General features: G+C 39.5%; 1 protein-coding gene across 9 annotated transcripts in view; it reads left to right on the forward strand.

The window, feature by feature from the left end:
• The window catches only part of tm9sf1 (transmembrane 9 superfamily member 1), a 77,560-nt gene that overhangs the window by 42,193 nt on the left and 16,512 nt on the right, over positions 1–18,855 (forward strand). For 6 of the 9 annotated variants that reach the window (XM_060921418.1, XM_060921413.1, XM_060921414.1 and 3 more), the window contains 3 exons: positions 16,839–17,032; positions 17,133–17,264; positions 17,487–17,609. In XM_060921418.1, coding sequence (XP_060777401.1) covers positions 16,844–17,032; positions 17,133–17,264; positions 17,487–17,609 — 444 coding nt within the window. In that variant the 5' untranslated portion in view covers positions 16,839–16,843. Of the gene's footprint in view, positions 1–5,116; positions 5,372–16,838; positions 17,033–17,113; positions 17,265–17,486; positions 17,610–18,855 lie in introns of those variants that run through there. The other 3 variants (XM_060921420.1, XM_060921419.1, XM_060921411.1) reach the window with 2 other exon arrangements.

The raw sequence follows: 18,855 nt of genomic DNA on the forward strand, positions 1-18,855 counted from the left end.
TGTGATTTGAGACACAAAGCTAGTTCGTGTAGTAGAGGTAGATGGATGAGGGAAATTTGTCTATTTTTTGCTGAACTACACTAGTGCAGCATGTCATTATAGGGGAAAAAAGACTAAAATACTATAACGTACTAATTAACATTTCTTTATAGAAATATAAACTGTTTACACAGTTACAAAATACTATTTGTCAAGAATGCTGATGGAGACCGTAGTAGAGAGTAATCTGGAAATAGAAATGCAGGAAATGGTTATGGATGTAATGATTTGCTCTTATTACTGGTAAATATAGCCAAGAGGAGATTTTAAAGTGAACAGTGTATGGGTGGGACAGACACTGGTGAGTGATTTGGTTGTTGGGAACATGTGCTCATGCTGACACAACTCCCTCCTGGTGGCAAGTCTCATAGGCAACGGTTTTAATTTAATCAAATCAAATCAAGTTTATTTGTACAGCGCTTTTAACAATAAACATTGTCGCAAAGCAGCTTTACAGAATTTGAACGACTTAAAACATGAGCTAATTTTATCCCTAATCTATCCCCAATGAGCAAGCCTGTGGCGACGGTGGCAAGGAAAAACTCCCTCAGACGACATGAGGAAGAAACCTCGAGAGGAACCAGACTCAAAAGGGAACCCATCCTCATTTGGGCAACAACAGACAGCCTGACTATAATATTAACAGTTTTAACAGGTATAACCCTCAACTGTCCTCATGGGGCCGTCCTTCACAGGAGTGGGGCGATAAAACTCCGACCAGACACAGGGCACCAGGATGGATCAAGCAGGTCCAAGGGGCAGAAGAGGCCAGCATCTCAATCCCAGGATCAACATGTAACTCAGAGGGACAGATGGGGGGGGAAGAGAGAGAGAGAGAAAGAAAACACGTTGTTAGGTATGCCCTAAAAATGACAAGTATTAAATCTGTGTGGTAGGCTCGCAGAGACGAGAGTCTTTACATCAGGCATAACACACAATGGCATGTTAATATGGTAAAAAATATATCATGACCTGCTCTGGGTGGATGCTTGATTGGGTGATGGGAGCACACTCCTCAGCAATGATGAGATGCAGATGGGACCCTTAGGCCTGGCCAAGACAATTCAGTTACATTTCACCGGGTCTGGGACATGCGACAGAATGTCTGACGGCCGATTCCCTGCAGGCTACGATAGCCAGTCGAGGTCCCCACCGTCTCCACCAAAAGATTTCCTGTTGATTCCATGTAACTCAGAGGGACAGATTTGGGGTGGGGGGGAGAGAAAGAAAACACAGGTGGTTAGGTATGCCCAATGTCACCTGAATAAGTAGGAACAGTATACATATTCCACCGAGTACAAGCAGGGACTCCGGCAACTAACTATGACAGCATAACTAAAAGGAGAGAGCCAGAAGGTAACACAGGCATGAGCGAGCCCCGGGACATAAAGCAGCCAGCCACTACACCGTCAACAAACTCGAGTGAGCAAGCGAGTGGGGACTGACAGCATCCATACATCCCAGTTTACCAAAACACTCTATGTCTGAGGACCCTCCAGATCTACTCCTTTACCTCATAAACACCATTAACAAAAGGCTTGACTAAACAGATATGTTTTCAGCCTAGACTTAAATGCTGAGACTGTGTCCGATTCCCGAACATTACTTGGAAGGCTGTTCCATAACAGTGGGGCTTTGTAAGAAAAGGCTCTGCCCCCTGATGTAGCCTTCACTATACGAGGTACCAGCAGATAGCCTGCACCTTTTGATCTAAGTAGGCGTGGCAGGTCATAGAGGAGCAGAAGTTCACTCAGGTACTGTGGTGCGAGACCATTTAGTGCTTTAAAGGTCAATAGTAGTATTTTATAATCAATACGAAATTTGATTGGGAGCCAGTGCAGTGTGGATAAGACAGGCGTGATGTGGTCATATTTTCTAGTTCTAGTAAGGACTCTTGCTGCGGCATTTTGAACTAACTGGAGCTTGTTTATGCACTTATTGGAACATCCAGACAGTAAGGCATTACAATAATCCAACCTGGAGGTAACGAGAGCATGGACTAGTTTTTCTGCATCATGCAATGACATTAAATTTCTTATCTTTGCAATATTTCTGAGATGAAAGAAAGCTATCCGGGTGATGTTATCAATGTGAGTTTCGAATGAAAGACTGGGGTCAATAATCACTCCGAGGTCTTTTACTGCTGCACGTGAAGAAACAGAAAGGCCATCCAGAGTTACTGTGTAATCAGAAAACTTACTTCTAGCTGTATGTGGTCCTAGCACAAGTACTTCAGTCTTGTCAGAGTTAAGCAGAAGGAAATTTATAAGCATCCAGTGTCTAATGTCCTTAACACATTCCTCAATTCTATTAAGCTGGTGTGTCTCATCAGGTTTTGCAGAGACATACAACTGTGTGTCATCAGCATAACAGTGGAATGTTTACAGTGGAATGAATACAGTGTTTACGAATAATATCGCCCAGAGGTAACATATATAGAGAAAAAAGCAGTGGACCCAAGACAGAACCTTGTGGAACACCAAACTTTACCTCGGTACGTCTAGAAATATCACCATTTATATCAACATACTGATAACGATCAGTTAGATAAGACCTGAGCCAGGAGAGGGCCATTCCCTTAACTCCCACAACATTTTCTAGTCTATCCAGAAGAATGGAATGATCAGTGGTATCAAATGCTGCACTAAGCTCAAGCAACACAAGTAGCGAGACACAGCCCTGATCAGACGCCAACAGTAGGTCGTTTACTACTTTAACCAGTGCTGTCTCTGTGCTATGATGAGGTCTAAATCCTGACTGATACATTTCATGGATGTTATTCCTATGTAAATATGAGCATAACTGCTGTGCCACAGCTTTTTCAAGGATCTTGGAGATAAAGGGGAGGTTTGATATTGGCCGATAATTGGACAGCTGACAGGGATCAAGGTCAGGTTTTTTAATCAGGGGTTTGATAACTGCTAGTTTAAAGGATTTGGGTACATAGCCAATCATAAGAGAAGAATTTATTATTTTTAGAAGCGGTTCAATTACTCCAGGCATTATCTGTTTGAATAGATGTGTCGGTAAGGGATCTAGTACGCAAGTTGAGGCTTTTGATGTAGAGATTAATGAAAGTAATTCAGTTTCTTTTAGGGGAGTAAAACATTCTAACTGATGATCTGATACAGTTATATTGTTAACTACAAGGTCACTTTCATTGTCTAACCTTAAATTAGTAGTTTGAATTTTTTGTCGGATATTCTCAATTTTGTCATTAAAAAAATTCATGAAGTCGTTGCTACTACATACTGCAGGTGTGCATGTGTCGATAGTGGACTTATTCCTGGTTAATTTTGCTACAGTATTAAATAGGAATCTAGGATTATTTTTGTTATCTTCTATTAGGGAGGAGAAATATGTTGATCTCGCAGCACTAAGAGCTTTTCTATACTTCAGGAAGCTCTCCTTCCAAGCTAATTTGAACACTACCAATTTTGTTTGACGCCATTTACGTTCCAATTTTCGAGTGGTCTGTTTTAATGTGCGAGTGTCATCATTATACCAGGGTGCTAATTTTTTGTCTCTGACCATTTTCCTTTTTAGAGGAGCTACATTATCTAAAGTATGGCGGAATGTTGACTCTAAGCATTCAGTTGCCTGATCAAGTTCTGCAGGGGCTGACAGTGACCCAATCAAAGTTGACAGCTCTGGGAGATCATTTATAAAGCTCTGTGCAGTAGTTGACGTGAAAGTACGTTTAATACAGTAGCGTGGTGAGGTGCATATATTATTACTCAGACATATTTTGAATGAGATGAGATAATGATCTGAGAACTTCAGACTGTGGAAGTATGACTATATTGTCTACGTTTAATCTGAATGTTAGTATTAGATCAAGGGTGTGACCACCATTATGGGTCGGTCCTATGACATTCTGCTTAATCCCGACTGAATCTAAGATGGACACAAACGCTGTTTTTAAAGGGTCTTCTGGGTTATCGAAGTGAATATTAAAATCTCCGACAACTAAAGCTTTGTCTAAGGAAATAACCAAATCTGAGATAAAATCTGCAAATTCAGAAAGAAACTCAGAATATGGCCCCGGGGGCCTGTAAATAATAAGCAATGGAATTAACTGGGTAGACTTATTTTTCGAGGCTACATACATTATATGAGTATGAAGAACTTCAAATGTATTAAATTTATAACCAGGTTTGTGTGTTACACCTAGATAATCGTTATAAATAACCGCGACGCCTCCTCCTCTGCCAGTTAGACGAGGCTGGTGTATATAACTGTATCCAGGAGGACTCGCTTCATTTAATGCTATATATTCATTTGGCTTAATCCATGTTTCTGTTAAACACAGTACATTAAACTCCTGATCAGTAATGAGTTCATGAACCATTAGCGCTTTAGATGTAAGAGATCTAATATTTAATAGCCCCACCTTTAGATCAAAGGTGCTGGCAGCAGCTGTACAGTCAGTATGATCTAATTTTATATTGATTAGGTTACTGGAACAAACTCTCTGAAAATTTCTACCTTTTTGTTGAGCTCGGGGAACAGACACAGTCTTGATGTAGTGGGCCCTGAGTGACGACTCTGTGCAGCTAGCAGACAGTCGGTTTAGCCTGTTCGTCTGCTCCCTGGCCTTGGCTCTGGATTGTCAGAAATTAACTAGGCCTGTTCTGAGACTATGACCTATGCTGCAGGAAATGAGAGCAGCACCTTCCCGAGTGGGATGGATACCGTCCCGCCCTAACAGGCCAGCAGTGCCCTCAAAATTAGCCCAATTATTTATAAAGCCCACACTGTTTTCAGAGCACCACCTGGATGTGCATTTTAATTTAATGCACATTTGAAACTTTTTATATGTTAAAAAAAAAATCCTCTGTAATTTTCTTCTGCTCCCAAGAAGTATTGTTAATAAGTAATAATTAAAATAAGTTGGTGCGGATCGCAGCAAATTTCTGTTCGGCTATTTTCGTGACCACTCGGCGTGTGATGTCATTTAAGACAAACAAACCGCTTGAGTTGAGTCCACGTCTGTTTATTTACATTGCCATTCAGCTTGAGTGCAGACGTGCGTTTGGGAATTTCCAAAGAAAAACCATGCCTTATTGTTGTGCAGTGAACTGTAACAACGGGACCGGTTCAGGAAGAAGTTTTTACCTTTTTCCGAGAGAGGAGAAGAGGCAGAGAGTGGATTGGCTTTTTCCGGAAGAGGAGACGAGGCGGAGAGAGTGGATTGTGCGTATGAAGCCAGAGGGTTGGCTTTTTCCAAAAGAGGACAAGAGGTGGAGAGAGTAAATTGTGCACGTGAAACAAAATCAAGCAGTCAAAGAAGAAATGGACCAGCAACACTCAAGCAAAAAGAAGATTGGAGGTAAACATTTTTACTTTTGCTTGCAATTGACAAGTCAAGAATCCTGAGGGATCCTGTACAATCATTGTGGAAATGAGACAAAGGGATATTTCCTTGCTTAGAATAGGCTACAAATAGTATAATGCCGTGGATGGCAGGCTAATGTGGCCTACCAGCGCAATGTCAAGTAATCGTTACCTATGTCCACTAGGGAGGGCGGTTTAATTATTCTTCAAAAGAGCTCTTCTTTAGTATTACGACGAAAGTAAGAATTTATCATAACTACCAGGATAAATCGTTTGGACGCAAGTCTTGTTGAGGTCCAGAGTCACCGCGATCAGAATCGGCAGAGTTGCTGTCCGATTCCGAGGCCGCACGGTCAAACCAGTGAACCACATTCACCAATTGCTTCACAATGGCCATAGGTTCATACATATATGGTTTCACCTCTCAATATTCAATTTGGAGAGTTCCTACTTCAAAATCGCTATCGCTTTCAGACATTTTACACAACCTCTCACGACCAAAGTCCGTATACGTGTGCTCGGTTCACAAGTAAACACAGAACTGCTCCCAGTCTGTTTGGCTTAAATGACATCATGATGACTGTCCCCTGGCAGTGAAAGTGCGCATAAATGAAATGTAAACAAACCTTCGGAAATTGGGCAAAACAGTATATTTTAACCGTTTTATTCAATTTTACGGTGCAAATTAGACACTAGGAAGATTTCAATTCGCTTTTTGGGTCGTTCTTCTCGAAAATAAAGTTGATATTCTACATTTCACCTCTGACCATTGCCTATGACCTTTAAAGCCTGAGTCACAGCTTGTACAATTGCAGTCAGAAGTTTACATACATTAATCGCAGACATGAATGTCATGGCAATATTGGGCTTTCAGTGATTTATTTGAACTGTTCAGTTTCCTGGGAAGAATGACTGACTGACTGATTTGTACAGCATGCATCTTTAATTTGGGGGGGGGGGACAAGAATTTGGTTTTCTGAAATCATACAACACACCTAATATTGGGTTAACTGTCCCTTTGATAAGTTTCAACTTGACCAGATGGTTTTAGTAGCTTCTGGCAGAATTATGATTGGATATTTGACCACTCTTTTTGGAAGGATTATTAGAGTCCGGCTAAATTGATTGGTTTCCTGGCATGGACCTGACTTTTAAGTACAGTCCACGTATTTTCTATAGGGTTGAAAAGGCCTCCAGAAAGCTTTTTCTTAGTCACCTGCAAACTTGACTCAAGTTTAAAGGTGTCGATTTTTGGTGCAAATGTTTTTCTTGGACAGCAGCCTCTCAGTCCACGGAGATGTAAAACTCGCTTGACTGTAGACAGTGACACTGGTGTTCCAGAAACTTTTAGCTCATGGCAAATGTGTACCTTGGTGGTTCTTGGGTTGTTCCTAACCATTCAAACCAATTTCTTCTCAGCTGAGGCTGACAGGTGGGGTCTTCTTCCAAACCTTGGAAAAGTGGCTACATCTCCCAATAACTTGTACTTGTCAAACAGTCCCTGAGGATGGGTTTCCTTTTGAGTCTGGTTCCTCTCAAGGTTTCTTCCTTGTGTCGTCTGAGGGAGTTTTTCCTTGCCACAGTCACCACAAGCATCAGGGATAAATACATTTATCAGGGATAAAATTAGCTTGTATGTTAGGTCTTTTTTTTTTTTTCTCCCTGTAAAGCTGCTTTGCGACCATGTCTGTTCTTAAAAGCGCTTTACAAATAAACTGATGTGACAGTTTTTTTGGTAGGCACAAAGACGCTATCAGCTGTAGACAATCAGGATCACAAAAAGTAAGGTAACACTATGTTCAGACTGCAACCTGAACGACCCATATCCGATTTGTTGTGAAATCCGATTTTTTTGTTAGGCCGTTCACATTACCAATTATATGAGACTTGTATGCGATCTCCAATATGAACGGAAAACGACCCAAAAGTGTCCCGCATGCGCAAATTGATACGTAATAAGCACATATACGTAAACAAAAAAAAAGCGCACTCTTCATGTTTAATGATTTTCTTTTTTTGTTTGTTTAATTATCTGGTTAGTGTTAGTGTGAGGTCTCGTGTGTGTTTTTGTTTCTGAACTGAAATGAAAACGTGTAGCCTGGTAACGAGGGTTGACTCCTAAATGTCTCTTTAATTTCTATATAAGTGCACTACATGTTACTAGGAAGTAATGGATTTTTAAACTCTATATAGTGCACTCGAGCTTCAGTAGGCAGTCATTTGGGATACGGCTGCTGTATTACCAAACTCTTAATTCAGGCTTAATAATTTGCACATATTTATTTCGTCATATTAATAAACTTTTTGTACATTTTTATAAATATTTATTTAGATTGTTTATAGCCAGCTGAATTCTGCAACTTCTCTCAGCGCTGGCTCAAGGTGCATAAACACCAGTGCAGTTTGCTATGGAGATGAGGCGAGACCTGGCGATGTGGTTTTTGTGGCGGTGGCGGAACTCACACAATAATCTGATTAACAGCAGACTAATGAGACCGAAGGTGTCAAATTACTGGAAATTTCCAGAACAATCTTATCTTGTAATACAGGATGGTTTAACATCCAGGTCCCTACCAAATCCACCATTAGCTTGATCAATTCTATAAAAGTCTATTTAAATTCTGAAAACTGTACAAATGTTGTTGTTTTCCACCAAAGAGGCGGGATTAGCCAACGCAGAATAGTGACGTTTGTCTCTTGATGACGTGTAGGTCGCATGAATGCGACCTGTCCGGTCAGACTGCAGTCGCATGTGAAAATATCGGATATGCATCGGATTTAGGACCACATATCCAAGCGGCCTGGGTCGCATGTGAAAAAATCGGATCTGTGTCGTTCAGATTGTCAATAACAAATCGGATACAGGTCGCATATGGGCAAAAAAATCGGATATGGGTCGTTTGAGAGTGCAGTCTGAACGTAGTCTAATGGCCCTTTTCCACTACCCTTTTTTCAGCTCGCTTCAGCTCACTTCAGCCCGATACGGCTCGCGTTTCGACTATCTAAGAACAGCACGACTCAGCTCGCTTCAGCCCCCAAAACTCGCACGGTTTTGGAGTAGGGCTGAAGCGAGCCAAACCGAGCTGAGTGAGGCTAGGGGCGTGAGGAGACACTCCCCTGTGCACTGATTGGTGAGGAGGAGTGTCTTCACATGCCCACACACGCCCCGCGAGCACGCTGGGATCTGTAAACACCGTAAACCTGGAAGAAGAAGAATTACGAGAATTATGAAGCCTTATGCGCCTCGCCTCATCTATACGCTCTTGCCAGTATCTGTTGGCGTTGTTGGTGACAACAAGCCACAGCACCAAGACCAGCAACACTAACGACTCCATGTCCTCCATGTTTATTGTTTACTCTCCGGGTCGTGAGACTACCGCTTAAAAGCTCACTGATGTCACTGTTTGCGCCGCCTAACGACATCACGTGACGTCCACCCACTTTCGCTAACTCCACCCAATGTGTCCACCCACTTCCAGCCAGCACGGTTCAGCGCGGTTGTAGTCGAAATGCAACGCCAACAGCCCCGCTCAGCTCGACTCAGCCCAACTCAGCACGGCACGGCTCAGCCCGACTCAGCCGCGTTGGTAGTGGAAAAGCGGCATAAGAGGCCTTTGGCAAGTTAAGACATTTCGGAACTTTCAGCACTACTGAATTAATAAGCTAAGTGGCTGTATGCATATTTCTGACCGTGTGATTTTTCCGAAAACCCAAAATAAATGAAAAATGTGTATTCCAAATTCGAGGTTTTTTTTTAACCTATTAAAGAGTTGTACAAATCATCTAAAAAAAAAAAAAAACATTTCAAAGAAATCATCGAAAGCTCAATATTTTCATGACAAACTTTTGATCACAAAGGTATGAACTTTTGATTACCAGTATTTGTATGTGAGCTTGAGATCAATATTGAGTGCAGGGTAGGGTGCATCTTTTGCCCCCTAAAAATGAAAAGTTCCTCTTACCATGATGCATTTTTGTTTTTATGTTCCTTTTGGTAAGAAAACACACTGGGTGAAATATTTTGACAAAATTCAAAAGTTTAATGGTGGCACCAGGAGCTCAAAGTTATGGAAAAAGCTGCTATTTTATGACTTTGACACAATTTCAATCACTTTCATGAAACATTATGGCACCTTATAGAGTATACCAAATATCTTGGATGCACATTTTTAGTACATATTCTAAATATATTATCAAGCACAGTTTGAGTTTTAGCTGTTCATTGAATCATTGTTCAACTACATTTAAACAATACAAATGTACTATGAATCACATTAATGCTTCTCAATCCCTTGCAAAGGTTCTTAACATGATCTCTGGGTCACAAGAAATCAATAAATGGAATCCAACATTGTGATTCAAACCTTACGCGAAAACATAAGCATTTTTTGGCAAAAAATGAACATGGTGCCACCATTAGACTTTTTGAATATGGTCAAAAAATTTTACAGGATGTCTTTTTTTTTTTTTTTTTGGTGAAAAGGAACACCCAAACAAAAATGCATCAGATTTTATGAAAGTGAGGGCAACTGATGCACGTGTAGGGTAGTCACTAGCATGTGTTCAAAAAGTTGCTAGACTGACGTAAAGCAGAAAATGCCTTCAGTATTAAAATATAAGAAGCACCATGAAAGGTAGACTGCCGTTCAGATTAAGTATAGGTCATAAAGAATTTTCCCTGACACCCAATTATTTTTGTTTAGTGGACCGAAAGCTACTGAATTCGAATCACAGACTTCCAATTTTATTAGGATTTTTTAATAGAACAATTAATGAACTTGGGGCCACATGGCCCTAAATTCTCTGCCATTTCTGCCTGCTTCAACATGACCCGATTCAAGATACTAGGTCATGCATTATGTGGTAGGCTTTCCCCGTTTGCGCAAGGCATTGTGGGATAAAAATTTGAAATGGGAGAGAAAAATAGAGGATGTGAATGTATGAATGAAACGTGAAAAACCAGCTACAGTAATGGAAAGTGAGAAAAGGCATTATGTTGCGAAGGAAAGGAAACGCAGGACCAAACTAATAAATATCGGCAGTCAGCGAGCATCTTGGTACAATCAGCTGTTCGTTTGGCGACAAACTGATGTAACGGTCAGTGCACGGTCAAAGGTATACCTGCGCATGTGGACTTCCTGTGTCTGACTGCAAAGCAAGCAATTTCATGCACATTATTTGCTAGGGAATCCCCTCAAATTAAATAACTTCCCAGCCATAGAATGGCCTGATTGTGGGTTGTTGTGTTTTTTTTTTTTTTTTTGTTAGTTTGTTTTTTTTTTCTGGTGTGTGTGTGTGTGTGTGTGTGTGAGAGAGAGAGAGAGATATTACAGAAATAAACATGTATTACAATGACCAAATTTCAGAGGGAATTAAATTTTACAGATTTTTTTTTTTAATGAAATCGAAAGGCAGGCTCACTTGAATGTATACATATGCAAATGTAAAGTATGTAGCTGACGTTGAGGCCTGTGCTCGTTGTCATGGTGACCCTGGGAGTTAGCAGTTCAATTTGTATAAAATTGTTAAATTGTGTGCATAGATATGTGAAATCATGTCATTTCTTTTGATGTGTATTCAATGGATATTGTTGCATAACCGTAAATATCTTTTGTATATCACATGACCATTGAGTGGCTTATTTATATGACCCAAAAGTGCGAGAGGACTTGAATGGCAAAGAGAGACATGAATTTTAATGCTCCTGGTTATACAAATTCTACTGCTGGCTTACAAGGCAAACATGATAAGATGTTTTTAAGCATTTTTTTTTTGTACTTGAGTTTTATAAGTGATCTTTTTTTATTTTGCATGTGTATGTATTTGTTTGTTTTTTCTATTGTCTGTGTAGTTTTCATGGTGTGCTAGAAATAAATGTATGGACATCAGTAGAAATATGGACTGATTTTTGTGACCAGTGGGTAGTTACAAAGTATGCATGCAAAGAAACTCCGGGTAGGCTATCTTGATAAGACTGTGTCAAAATGATTGTTAATGTATCATTCAAATGTGTCTAAAATAAAAAAAAAATTTCCCTTGTCCGTTAGTGACATGAACTCCTGTGGTGGTGCTTGAAAGTTTGTGAACCTTTTAGAATTTTCTATATTTCTATATAAATTTGACCCAAAATATCATCAGATTTTCACACAAGTCCTAAAAGTAGATAAAGAGAACCCAGTTAAACAAATGAGACAAAAATATTACACTTGGTTGTTCATTTATTGAGGGAAAATGATCTAATATTAGAGCAATTCCAGCGTTATGGATGTGACATTTGGACTCAAAATGGCAACAACTGACCTAGTTAATTTTTATTCCTTTCCAGTATTTTAAAATTTGTTGTATATTTTTAAGACCTCTCATATTGGAGAAGTCATGGGAAAAAAAGAATTCCCGTAGTACATTTAGAACTCTAGAAAATGCCAAAAAAGACGTGCGTTATGGATGTGACGGAAAAAATACCCCATTTCCAGGGTGACTACACATATTCATCAAACTCTGTGAAATTGCAAACATAATATCCAAATGCAGGCATGCATTTAATAAAGGAGTCTTAGCTGAAAATAAAAAAAGCCTTTGTTTAAAATATTTTCTATTTCAAGCAGAATCTAGGAAGAAAAAATCAGTGTTATGGATGTGACATAATTCCGTTATGGATGTGACGCGTCTGAAATAGACATGGCATATGTTTAGAAAATCAGCAATTTAACCACCATAACCCTTTGAAAAACTCTCTAAATATCAGCTAAAACTATCAAAGTTCTTAAATAATATTTAGGATGGCTATTGTTTTGCTGTTTTGTGGATTTTAGCATACATTTCTGTGGCTTGTGGCAATAATATAGAATTGTACATGATCAAAGTTGATTTTAGCTTGGGGTTTACATTATAAGAAAGAAAGACTGACAGTGACACATTAGGTTGGTTACAAATTGGTTCAACTTATTCACATCTGTAAAATACAGGCCTAGGTGATATCTCTGGGAGTGGTTTTGATGTATTACATGTTGCTTTATTTTTGCATGGTGAGGTTGACATTTACATGGAATTGCCCATTACATATCTGTGAGTGGCAAAAGTATGTGAACCTCTAGGATTAGCTGTTAATTTGAAGGTGAAATTAGAGTCCGGTGTTTTCAATCAGTGGGCTGACAATCAGGTGTGAGTGGGCACCCTGTTTTATTTAAAAAACAGGAATCTTTCAAAGTCTGATCTTCACAACACATTTGTGGAAGTGTATCATGGCATGAACAAATGAGATTTCTGAGGACCTCAGAAAAAGTGTTGTTGATTGCTCATCAGGCTGGAAAAGGTTACAAAACCATCTCTAAAGAGTTTGGACTCCACCAATCCACAGTCAGACAGATTGTGTACAAATGGAGGAAATTCAAGACCATTGTTACCTTCCCCAGGAGTGGTCGACCAACAAAGATCACTCCAAGAGCAAGGTGTGTAATGGTCAGTGAGGTCACAAAGGACCCCAGGGTAACTTCTAAGCAAATGAAGGTCTCTCTCACATTGGCTAATATTAATGTTCATGAGTCCACCATCAAGAGGACACTGAACAACAATGGTGTGCATGGCAGGGTTGCAAGGAGAAAGCCACTGCTCTCCAAAATGAACATTGCTGCTCGTCTGCAGTTTGCTAAAGATCACATGGACAAGCCAGAATGCTATTGGAAAAATGTTTTGTGGAGGGATGAGACCAAAATAGAACTTTTTGGTTTAAATGAGGAGTTATGTTTGGAGAAAGGAAAACACTACATTCCAGCATAAGAACCTTATCCCATCTGTGAAACATGGTGGTGGTATTATCATGGTTTGGGCCCGTTTTGCTGCATCTGGGCCAGGACGGCTTGCAATCATTGATTTGGAACAATGAATTCTGAATTATACCAGTGAATTCTAAAGGAAAATGTCAGGACTAGGGATCGACCGATATGTTTTTTTCAGGGCCGATACCGATTATTATGGAATTGGGATGCCGATAACCGATATGTGCAACCGATAAATGTAAACATTATAATTCACATGAAATTAAACATAGCACACACTGACAAAGACCTTCATATCCATGAAATGTATGTTTAATTGTAAAATTGAATATGAAATTTTGTGCAGGGAGATGCCAGCAGCATTTGTACAATAAAGTCAAACATTAGTTAGAATAAAATGAGAAATAAAATAAAATAAATATTCACCAATTAAAAAAAAAAAAATCACTCCCTACTATATTACAGCTCACCATTTTCAGTGGAAAATAAATGAAAATACACTCTGGATTCTTTTACACTAAGAACTAAGTAAGACTTACCAACTTCAAGTAGTTTTTAAATAAACCAAGTGTAGGGAGCTGCCTGCAGCATTTTTTAAAAAGTAAAATCAAACATACAGTAAAGTAGGCCATCACTCCCTATCAGGAGCGGCTGCTCCTTTAAGAGTATATCGAATCAGAAGCGCTAGCGAGGAGAATCACTTGCGCAAGAATTATAAATACTAGTCACACCTGGCTTGTTTAAATGTTCAAACAGCGCTTTATAAAGTTGCCTTGACCACCTCTCTGTATGGCTGTCATTCTACTGTTCGAGTAGAACTACTGACACATTCACAACGTTTCCAGACGGGGATTTAAAAATGACTGCAACCTACGTTATGCGGTTTCAGCGAGATTAGTTGGTTGTAGGCTAATTCAAGTGCTTCCTTCCGTAAGTTAAGTTTGCCTGGCTACACAGATGCAAATGGACAATTTTAATGAGTAGCAGATGAAGAATGTAAACATATAATGATGTTGTGCTTTTTGCAACTTGTGTGTTTGTGACTTATTGCGGGAAAAGCAGCGTGTCCTTACCTTGATACGGGCGCCTTGAAACAGTTCGGAGTGTTTAGCTGCGCGTGTCGATTGGCTATATGTCTTGTGCCAAACAAATCAGATGTTGTGGTGGGTGGGACCGTGTTCTTGAACTCAGAGAGGCGAGTGCAGGAAAGGACGTGCAGTGACCGTCGCGTTAGGAACGAAATGGCTACAAAAAGGCATGTTATCGGCATATCAGTAGAAATTATGGCCGATACCGATAACCCTAAAAATGCAGAATATCGGCCAGGCCGATTATCGGTCGACCCCTAGTATGCCCTGAGTCAGATGTCCTGACTCAGGACATCTGTCCATGAACTGAATCTCAAGAGAAGGTGGGTCATGCAGCAAGACGATAACCCTAAGCACACAAGGCGTTCTACCAAAGAATGGGTAAAGAAGAATAAAGTTAATGTTTTGGAATGGCCAAGTCGAAGTCCTGGCCTTAATCCAATTGAAATGTTGTGGAAGGACCTGAAGCGAGCAGTTCATGTGAGGAAACCCACCAATGTCCCAGAGTTGAAGCTGTTCTGTATGGAGGAATGAGCTAAAATTCCTCCAAGCCGGTGTGTATCAACCGATCAACGGTTACCGGGAAATGTTTAGTTGCAGTTATTGCTGTACAAGGGGGTCACACCAGATACTGAAAGCAAAGGTTCACATACTTTTGCCACTCACAGATATGTAATATTGGATCATTTTCCTCAATAAATAAATGACCAAGTATAATATTTTTTTTGTCTCATTTGTTTAACTGGGTTCTCTTTATCTACTTTTAGGGCTTGTGTGAAAATCTGATGACATTTTGGGCTATAAAATAAATAATAATAAATTATATAAATAAATATGACTATGTAGAAATATGGAAAAATTTCTCAAGGGTTCACAAACTTTCAAGCACCACTGTATGTGATAGCATAACGTGCGGGTGGGCCTTGTTTTGGAGATATATTTTTGTTTTAATAGTTCTGGGGGGAAAAACAAACATTTTTGATTAATCACGCCACAATTTTGTGATTATCCAATCAAATGCTCTCGAGTCGTATTCAATACTGTGTGAAAGTCTTGGGTACTTTTTTGTATTAAATTTTATATTGGATGCTTATTTTTTGACTCCTACTTTGAGTCGGTGCAAAAATGTATTTCCAAATATTACTTTTACAGAAGAAAAAAAAATGGTATCTCTAAGAAAAGCAACATATTACATGTGTTTCCAGGCTTAATGAAGGCTGTTGGGTTTTGCATGTGAAAAACAAAAGCAAGTATCCTTTTCAGTATCCTGAAAAGCTATGGCAGTTTCTCCAAGGTGCTCAGTAAACCTTACCAGCCAATTTCCTTATAAAACTGCATAAATAGTACTGGAGTGTTGTGGGTGTTTTTTTTTTAAACGTGGAACCATTTAATTTCATTATGTTGAAGGCATCTTTGCTTTACAGCATTTCTTTGCATGCACCTAAGATCTTTCTACAGTACACTGCAACCCTGCTTTAACGAACTCTTTTAAGAACATCCAAATAGTTAGTAATACTGAAATGGTCACTTGTCACACCAGACACTCGCTCTTAAGTAAAACAAGACCAACTGTGTTTCGTTTTATATTTACACTTAATTCACTTGCACATTTATGAAGTAAAGGACAGAAGCAGTCATTTTCTTGCCGCATCTTCTTTCTTTTCAGCACATCATGTTGATTGCAGTTATGGACAAAGTCTCAGCGCGCTTTTGGTTTACAAGTTGAAATTGAATTTTTTGGGACACCATATTCTTATATAAATCTGTTGCTTTCTCGCCATGTATCAGACGGATCAGGATGTGAAGTTTGACAAAGGGTCAAATGTTTGAGTTGCTATGACAATGCTTATGGAGTAAAGACTCGAGTAAAACTGCTTTTAGCTCGTAAAAATTATTTAAAGGATTTTTTTAAAGTCAGTAATTGCTAGTGATTTGACAGATAAGCTAGGCTTGTTGAGCCTTTGTTTTATGGCGTGTGAACACACTGTGAACCCCCAACTGCTCCCTGGGAGGAATGCCTGTGTGTGTGTGTTTTCACTACTTCTGATTGGTTAAATGCAGAAGAGGTGTGCTTGTGACAAGCTTCTTCTTGGTCTAACTTTACTGCAGACTTGATTACTTATTGTTTGTCTCTGGTGGGAAGAGGAACACATGGCTCAGTGATAGTTTTATTGAAGACTGACTCATTGCCGCTAAAGGTGGGGGACACAAACTTGGTTAATTATATGCGAAAGTTTATAACTAAGAGTTGGTCTAGCAGATTGCAGCGTACTACATATCCCACCCCTGGAACAGGTCTTGCTCTTGAGTAGCAGCCCATTCGCAATAAACATGGCTTGTCTGTTTTTTTTTTTTTTTAATGTTTCTTCTTTCACTCTGTGCACTTTTTTTCCTAACCATTGCCTGGTTGTCGGGGGGGGGGGAATGGTTTTGAAAAGGGTGTAATTTGTAAAGCACAGCTTAGAAGCTATTTCAAGAGGACTTTAACATTTTAGTCTGAGCATTCATTTAAAACCAAGTTTTGTTCAGTATTTGAACTTTCAAAAATTACAAAGGTTTTTCTTGAGCGTGACATTAAATGAATTCCTCTCTCGCATAGGGACTATGATGGTGACTCTTGGTTGGATCATGGGCTCTTGGCTGTTTCTTCTGTGCCTATTTCCACAAGTTGCCTGGACAACTACTTTCAAGGAAGGTGATCCCATCATGCTTTACGTGAATAAAGTGGGGCCTTATCATAACCCCCAGGAAACCTACCATTATTACACACTCCCTGTCTGCAGACCCAAAGAGGTGATTGTGGCTTTTGATTCCAGCTGGTTTTGACATCATTGTACCTTTTTTTTTTTTTTTTTTTTTTTTTTGTCTTTATAGTTTTTTATTAATTGCACAGGTGCACCATAAAGCCTTAAGTCTGGGAGAGGTTTTGGATGGTGACAGGATGGCAGAGTCTTTATACAAAATCCACTTCAGGGAGAACACAGAAAGACGTACGCTCTGTCAGCTCACACTGTCAGAGAAAGAGGTATTGTTTACATCCTTCATGTTTACTTTTGTGTCAGCAATTATTCCTCATGTCATATCATGCTTACATTTATGTTCCTAGTGTTTATACTTCAAAACTTTGATTTGGGTCATTGATTTTATTCTGCATAAATTAGACTTGCATGCTAAATATTCTTGGACAAAATCCATAATTTTTTGAAGATTTGAATTTTATTAAAGGTTATGATATTGTTTTTTATAGGTGGATCAGTTGAGAGAAGCAATCGAAGAGCTGTATTACTTTGAATTTGTCCTGGATGATATTCCAATCTGGGGCTTTGTGGGCTATATGGAGGAAAGTGGTTTCCTGCCTCACAGCCATAAGGTCTGGTGGTCTGAATGTCTTTTGAATTTCCTCCTTTTTTGCTGTGCCACTTGCTCATGTATCCTCATTTTATTATTACAGCTCTGGATATTCTGGCTTGGTTCACTGCTGACAAGTAACACTATTCTTTCACTTACTGCCCATATACAGAGCTGGACAAATCACAAACTCATGACATTTCTGGGCTATCAATTCTTATCATTTTTATCACTCAGTTACCAGTAGACAAACGTGTTGGGTAGACTGGGTTTTTTTTCTCATTTATTTAAACTCTCTTTCAGAAGAAAAATCAGAGAAAGAAACTCTCTACTCTGTATTGATCTTCCCAAAGAAAACCTTTCATTTGATGTTTTATCACAGTGCAATTGAAGCCTCAAATCTGGTGGTTGGTGGGAGAATTTATTTTTGTAACCAGGGTTTCCGTGGAGTCTTAAAAAGTCTAAAATTTGATAATCCTAATTTAAGGCCTTAAAAAGTCTAAAATACGAGCATATTTTGCATTGTAGGTCTTAAATGTAATTTTGTGAAGTCTTAAATCTTTACGTCCATTTACCCCATTCGCTTTTTTTTTTGTTAAATGCGTTGGTGATATTCATAATTAGTCATATAGGCTAGGCCTACTTAGTATCAGTAGGCTACGCTGCAAACTACAAATGAGACACAGTGGAATCCGGCGTCTAGCCCGGTTGGCATGGTGATGCACAGGGCATGGTACGCGCACATTTAGACAGTAGAGCCTAAAAGAAGCAAGGGAGGTTGTCACGGTTTGTAGCAAAATGGGCAAATGCAAGTTTAAAGGGATAGTTCGGGATTTTTGACATGAATCTGTATGGCATCCCCATCAATAGTGTCGTGCAAACACACTGACTTACCCCTGACAGCATCCTGTGAGTCCAGTTCTTGTCCAGTTTTGGTCCAGACGAAAGTAGTCCGGCAAGTTTGTTGGGGTCACGAAAGTAAAACGTTTTTCATCTCAAAACAGTATGTGTTCAAAAGAGTGATATATTTGCATCACAAAACCGTTGCCAAATAAAAAGTCAGACCTCGAAATCGCTTGGCACTATTTTCCTGCGCGCTGCCGGCTTCATCCAGCTGCGGCTCCAGCTTCAAGGATAAGCTGGAGCCGCATAAGTAGGAGTCCCGGCGGGTGGTTTGTGTTCGATTCGTTTATATCCCGACCTTGTTAGCTGTCATATTTATGTTCATGGACCCGGTAAGCTGGTAAATAATATATATATTTTTTTTC

The sequence above is a fragment of the Neoarius graeffei genome, chromosome 5 (genome assembly GCF_027579695.1).
Source record: "Neoarius graeffei isolate fNeoGra1 chromosome 5, fNeoGra1.pri, whole genome shotgun sequence".
Taxonomy (NCBI): Eukaryota; Metazoa; Chordata; class Actinopteri; order Siluriformes; family Ariidae; genus Neoarius; species Neoarius graeffei.